Source organism: Rutidosis leptorrhynchoides, chromosome 2 (assembly GCF_046630445.1).
Source record: "Rutidosis leptorrhynchoides isolate AG116_Rl617_1_P2 chromosome 2, CSIRO_AGI_Rlap_v1, whole genome shotgun sequence".
In the NCBI taxonomy this organism is placed as follows: domain Eukaryota; kingdom Viridiplantae; phylum Streptophyta; class Magnoliopsida; order Asterales; family Asteraceae; genus Rutidosis; species Rutidosis leptorrhynchoides.
In genome coordinates, this window is record NC_092334.1 from 105,395,851 (window position 1) to 105,402,437 (window position 6,587).

Here is a 6,587-nt window from a genome sequence, read left to right on the forward strand (position 1 = left end):
AATGGGAGAGATTATGGTCAAACTTAAACACCATTTCATAAGGAGACTTTCCATTTAGTACAGAAGTAGGAGTCCTATTAATTAAATAACAAGAAGTTAGAATACATTCAGACCACATGTTAAGAGGCAATCCCCCCTGAAACATAAGAGCCCTTGCAACATTTAGCAAGTGCCTATGTTTCCTCTCAATAATGCCATTCTGTTGAGGTGTGTAAGCACATGTAGTTTGATGTACTATTCCTTTGCTGTTTGTAAAATTCAAAAACTTTTGATTAACAAATTCAGTACCATTATCACTCCTGAATATTTTAATCTTTTGTTGAAACTGTGTTTCAATAAGTTGTACAAAGTTTACAATGTTATCATAAACATCTTCTTTTGATTTGATTAAAAATACCCAAACAACTCTAGAATAGTCATCTACTACAGTTAAAAAAATACTTAAAACCTTCTCTTGTTTGAATTCTAAAAAGTCTCCATAAGTCTAGATGAACAAGTTCACCCAAACTTGAGGTTTTATGATCACTAATTGGAAATGTGTTTCTGCTTTGCTTAGCTTTATGACATACTTCAGAAGGTTCTGTGTTGATTTTATCTATAAGATTAAGTTTGGTTTTAAGATTAAACAAGATTTGATCAAATAGATGACCAAGTCTGTTATGCCACAAATTAATTGATGCATAATATGTGTTAAAACAATTATTGACCATCATCTTACTTTCATTATTCATATTATTGAAAATATATAATCCACCTTCTTGTTTATCAATCCCTTTTATTTTCCTGTCCCTCAAATCCTGAACATAGCAAGTTGATTCATTAAAACTAACAATGGGTCCATTATCTTTGGAAAGTTTTGAAACAGACATTAAGTTAACACAATATTCAGGAACTATAAGAACATCTTTAAGGGTAATAAACTTGTTTAACACAAGATCACCAATCCCTTTAATAAGGGCTTAAGTCCCATTTAGATCTCCTACTGTTAACTTTATACTAGAGACATCAACAACATTACTCAAACCATTGCTAGAAATATGTTGATTGGCTCCAGAATCAATAATCCATCCTTCATGAATGGTTTTTGTTTGAGAAAGATTTGAGTTAAAGAATTTATTAAAATTAGTATTAAATTTTATGCTTGCATTAAATAAAGTACCTTCCATGTTAGACATGGCACTTGCAGGAGCAGTAGCAGGCAGGGATGGCAATGGCCACCCGATCTGGCAGATATCCATCCGATCCACCCGCTTCGTGATGGATATGGATATGGATATGGATGAACCTAAATGGATATGGATATGGACATGGATGAAAAGTTTCATCTATGGATATATCCATTACCACCCGAAATACATATACAAATACATAAATATTGATATATGCTTACATATTTACTATTACAAGTTCATTTACCATTAGTTTTACACTATGCTTTCAACCCTATAGCGAAATAACTATAATATATTTCAATAAAACACGTCAAATTTCATATTTAATTTTTCATAATTTATGTTTTATAGTAAGTTTAACAAATTTTATTATATCTTCGACAAAGATTACACATTCTTATGGATATATTTTAATTATGACATGTTATATTTATTTTTGCTATACTGTGTTTTTATATTAATTGCTCATTAGAAAATATTATAGAATTTTTCTAAAATCCATTGGATATCCATTAACCCGCTTAATCCACTGAATATAGATATGGATGGATGACCTGAAACTAAATGGATATGGATATGGATATGGATGAACAAAAACTAAATGGATATGGATATGGATACGGCATCACCCGATCCATATCCGATCCATTGCCATTCCTAGTAGCAGGTACATCATTGATAAGACTAAGAAGAATAAGAGCTAGTGCTAGCTTCATTAGATGTAGCATTATTATTTGATGTGTTCTTAAAATTATTGAAATTGTTGCAGTTTCTGTTATTATTATTTGTGTTTCTTTTAAAGTTTGGAGGATACCCAACAATCTCAAAACACCTTTCAATAGTATGACCAATTTTATTGCACTTTTTGCATTTCATATTAGGATTAGGACCTCTATTATTATTATATTGTTATTTGTGTTTCTTTTAAAGTTTGGAGGATACCCAACAATCTCAAAACAACTTTCAATAGTATGACCAATTTTATTGCACTTTTTGCATTTCATATTAGGATTAGGACCTCTATTATTATTATTATTATTATTTATTATTATTATTAAAATTGGACATAATATTGTTGTTATTATTATAATATGATTTGTTTAGACCTTGAGCTGCAAAAGCAGAATTCTGACTTTTAGAACTTGTATCTTTTAAAGAATTAATTCTGTGAGATTCTTCTCTTGAGATTATAGCATAAGCAACTTTAACATCTGTAATGGATCTCTCAACAAAATATTACTTCTTATTGGCATGTAAGCATCATTTAATCCCATTAAGAATTGCATAAGTTTCATCATTTTGTTATTGTTTTCCACAGATACAGATGCTGCACAAGTACAAGCATCTGCACCACAAGTACAAGGTGGTGAGGACACCATTAAATCATATTGTTTCCACAAGCTATTAAGATTATGATAGTATTCAGATAGAGAACTATCATTCTGCTTTAATGAATTTATCTTATGATGTAAATTCAAAATAACAGATCCATCTTTTTTATTATAAGTTTCTTTTAAATCATTCCAAACATTCAAAGCAAGACTATTAAAGATTTGACCTGAATAAAGCTCTTTAGTCAATGTCCCCAAGATCCAAGATAATACAATTGTGTTACACCTTTCCCATTGAGCAGCTAACACATCATGAGTTGTACTTTTGATACAAGTTCCATTAATAAAACCAATTTTGTTTTTAGTACCCAATGCAAGGAGCATTGATCTACTCCAGATCTTATAATTTTCTATGCTTTTAAGTTTTATAGAAATAATTGGTGTACCAGAAGTTGTATCACTTGGATGAAGATATAAAGGGTCACCAAAATCAAGTTTATTGATTAAGGTTACGGATGATGAAGCATCACCACCCCCAGTATCCCCCATAACAACAAGTAAATCAAATAGCAAACAAGATCAGATAAGAATCAACACAAATATCAAACAACAAATAATAGCAGATAACAGTCAAGAATCTATAACTTAACTGTGCTTGATCAGGTTTTCACCAATTTCAAAGAATTGGGATCAAGAGTTGGGCACAATGTTGTAAATCTTAATAAGAACATAAATAACACACAAATAATAAGAAATAAAAGGGTTAAGATGTAACCTATCAATCATGAATGATTGATGAAGCAGCGGAAGACGGATGAGAGCAAAGAAGGATGATGAACACCAGATATCAGTTGAACACCAACCCTAACCCTAATAAGAGGAAATTAGGGTTTTCAACCAACAATCGACAGATCTAGCAATCTATCACCTACACGTTCACAATCGGACCCAAATAGAACAAAGAAATCACCGATTGAGCTAAAGAATCGATGAAACCCCAAAAAGCTTCTTCGAACACCAGAGACAAGAGAGATCAAGATAATTACCACAACCAAACCTTACAGCTCTGATACCATGTTAAAACTAACAAATAACTTCAATCATATAAACTTGAATCAATTAATCAACCAAAACTCAAACCAGAATTACTCAAATTACAATACAGAACAAAGAAGATCTCTCCAAAATATTACAGCCACACTTAACAAGACTAATGCTCAAACAAAATCTCAAATAACATATGTTAATTCATCAGTATAATGAATTAACTAAGAAACCCTAATTTTGGATTTGAGAGAGAAAATATGAAAAACGAATGAATGAATTGCTCCAGTTTCCCAAATGGTGCAGAACAAGCCTTTTATACTCCCAACAAATAGTCAACACGAGCTTTGACTTGGACTCTCTATTGAACTCTTGAATTACAGCTACAAGGGCTTCTTTGGGCTTATAAGAAATTAGCCTAGAATGAAAACAACTGCACCAGAATAAATTATGTATCCTGCTCTTCACTTTAAAATACTTGAATCAATAAATTAAATCTCTTAAACTTGTCTGTAATCTTGTCTGCAACTGCAACCAATCCTCAGATCTTCACTTTAACATCCCCCCTCAAGCTTAGCTTGGAACAAATCCAAAAGACCAAAACCATTACACAACATATTATGTTGCTTTATGGTTAAACCTTTTGTTAAAATATCACTAATGTTTTTAGAAGACTCAATCTTTTGAATTTTAATCACCCTTGCACATTGTTTATCCATTACATAGTGTTTAATTTGCATTTCCCCCAGTCTGAATCACAATATGAATATAGAGATATTTCATTACCTTTAAGAAGATGAATGCCCTTTTCATGACTACCCTTTAAATATCTAAGTGTTCTAAAAGCAAGATTCATATGAGATTGCAAATGTGCATGCATATATTGACTCAGAATATGAACAACAAATGAAATTTCAGTAGATATGAACATGTGGAGTAGGGTGGCCAAATAACTGAATCGAAGCACCACACAATAGCAAAGTTAGTAGATAACACGTAGTGAAAGAGAAAAATAAATATGGCGGGAAATTTTTTCTGGAAAGAACTCTTCAGAGAGCGTCAGCGGTCAGAAGAAATAGAACTTAGTCTCATTGAGATCGTAAAGAGATTTAGATTTTAATGCTGTTGGCGGTGTCGTGAAAGATTTCCATAAACGAGGGAAAATTACGATTTTAGAAGGTGGTGGTGGTGGATCTAAAGAAAAGAGAAAAATGTGGTGTTGGTGGTGGATCTAAAGGAAAGAGAATGGTGGTGGTGCTGAAGATGTATAGAGAGAAGATGGATCCGATGGAAAAGGCTAGACTTAAGTTTTATAACTTTATTTAGCATTTTTGTAATGCTTCTCTCACTGCTCATTGTTTATCATACAACGGAACAAAAAGCGTTTACCGGGGCAACTTTATACGACAACATTTAAGATCTGAGCTTCAAGCATTCGTCTACAGTCCAACACTTGATAAAAAAAGTTGCATTTCAGACTCTTTTTTAAACCACAAAGACATGGAGTGATAATTCTAATACCATGATATATTCCATTAAGTTACCAAATCAAGCACCAATATTGTTGATGCAAATCTGACGTGTATAATGTTAGGAATAAAGCACGTGAGCCCTAACAAGACTTGATAACCCTAGGTTATCAAACCCACTTACAATAATAAAAAATAGTTGATGTATATGAAGAAACTAGTAAAACACGATAAAGACAAGAAAATTTAACGAGGTTATATATAATCACGAATGATTACTTTAATCCTCGGCCACCAAGGAGAGTTCTTTTATTGATAATTTTCGTGGATATATGTATGGTTACAATAAAATGCTTAAATAGGCAAAATAATACAAGGAAATAGCTTTGGGAACAAGAAAACACAATTCTGGAAACTTTCGTCAGACACCCATCGCGGTCGCAACACATGCATCGCGATCGCGATACAGGCTTCTCTAAAACCTTCCTTCATTGTTATCTATTACGGTTGCAATGATCCTATCGCGACTGATATGCTACTAACGAACGGTTTTATTCGTGCGGTGTCGTTAGGCCGCAGGACGTGCGGTTCGGTGGAACAAAGTAGCACACGGTGGTTTTGTTTATTTATATTGTGCGGGGCCTAAATTTACTTTTACTTTCTAAGGTGTAGAAGGTGTAAGTTAACCTAGTGTCGTGTTTTTTTTTTATGGATTAACGAATTGAAGATCAAGTGGATAACTGGAAGGATATTCGGAGTATGCAAATCAGGGAAATGTTGACCAAGATATCAGTGATGGGTTAGAGAAAGGTAATTATGCTTATGTTAAGACTATGCTTGGAATGATGTAGATCTGGTTAGATGAGCCAATCACACAGACCTACTTGTCTCTGGACTCTCGGAGTTCTCTTTGAGTAGTGAGAAGTGTAGTGACCCGAACTTTTCCATGTTTATATATAGTAAATGAAATTGTTATTTACATGATTAAATGTTTTCAACATGTTAAGCAATCAAACTTGTTAAGACTTGATTATTTGAAATGTGCTTCATATAGACAATTGACCACCTAAGTTGACCGGCGATTCACGAACGTTAAAAATTTGTAAAAACTACATGATGATATATATATGGATATATATATATATATATATATATATATATATATATATATATATATATATATATATATATATATATATATATATATATATATAGTTAACATGAGATTATGATAAGTAAGTATCTCACTAAGTATATTAACAATGAGTGATATACATAAAAATGAGTTTATTGAATTAAGAAACTCGAAACGGTATATATAACGATTATCGTTATAACAACGTCTTACTAAATACATATGAATCATATTAAGATATTGATACACTATGTTTAACATGATAAAATTATAATTAAGTGTATCATTAAGTGTGTTAACAATGAACTACATATGTAAAACAAGACTACTAATTTAAGAATTTCGAAACGAGGCATATATGTAACGATTATCGTTGTAACGACATTTTAATGTATATATATCATATTAAGATATATCCATACATTATAATATCATG

At 31.8% G+C, this 6,587-nt stretch overlaps 1 protein-coding gene across 1 annotated transcript; it reads right to left on the reverse strand.

Moving 5' to 3' along the window:
- Window positions 1-2,359: 2,359 nt before the first annotated feature.
- LOC139888161 (uncharacterized) lies at window positions 2,360-3,052 on the reverse strand. Its single transcript, XM_071871191.1, has one exon. It carries the CDS (start codon window positions 3,050-3,052, stop codon window positions 2,360-2,362), a length of 693 nt encoding a protein of 230 aa, XP_071727292.1.
- Window positions 3,053-6,587: the final 3,535 nt, after the last annotated feature.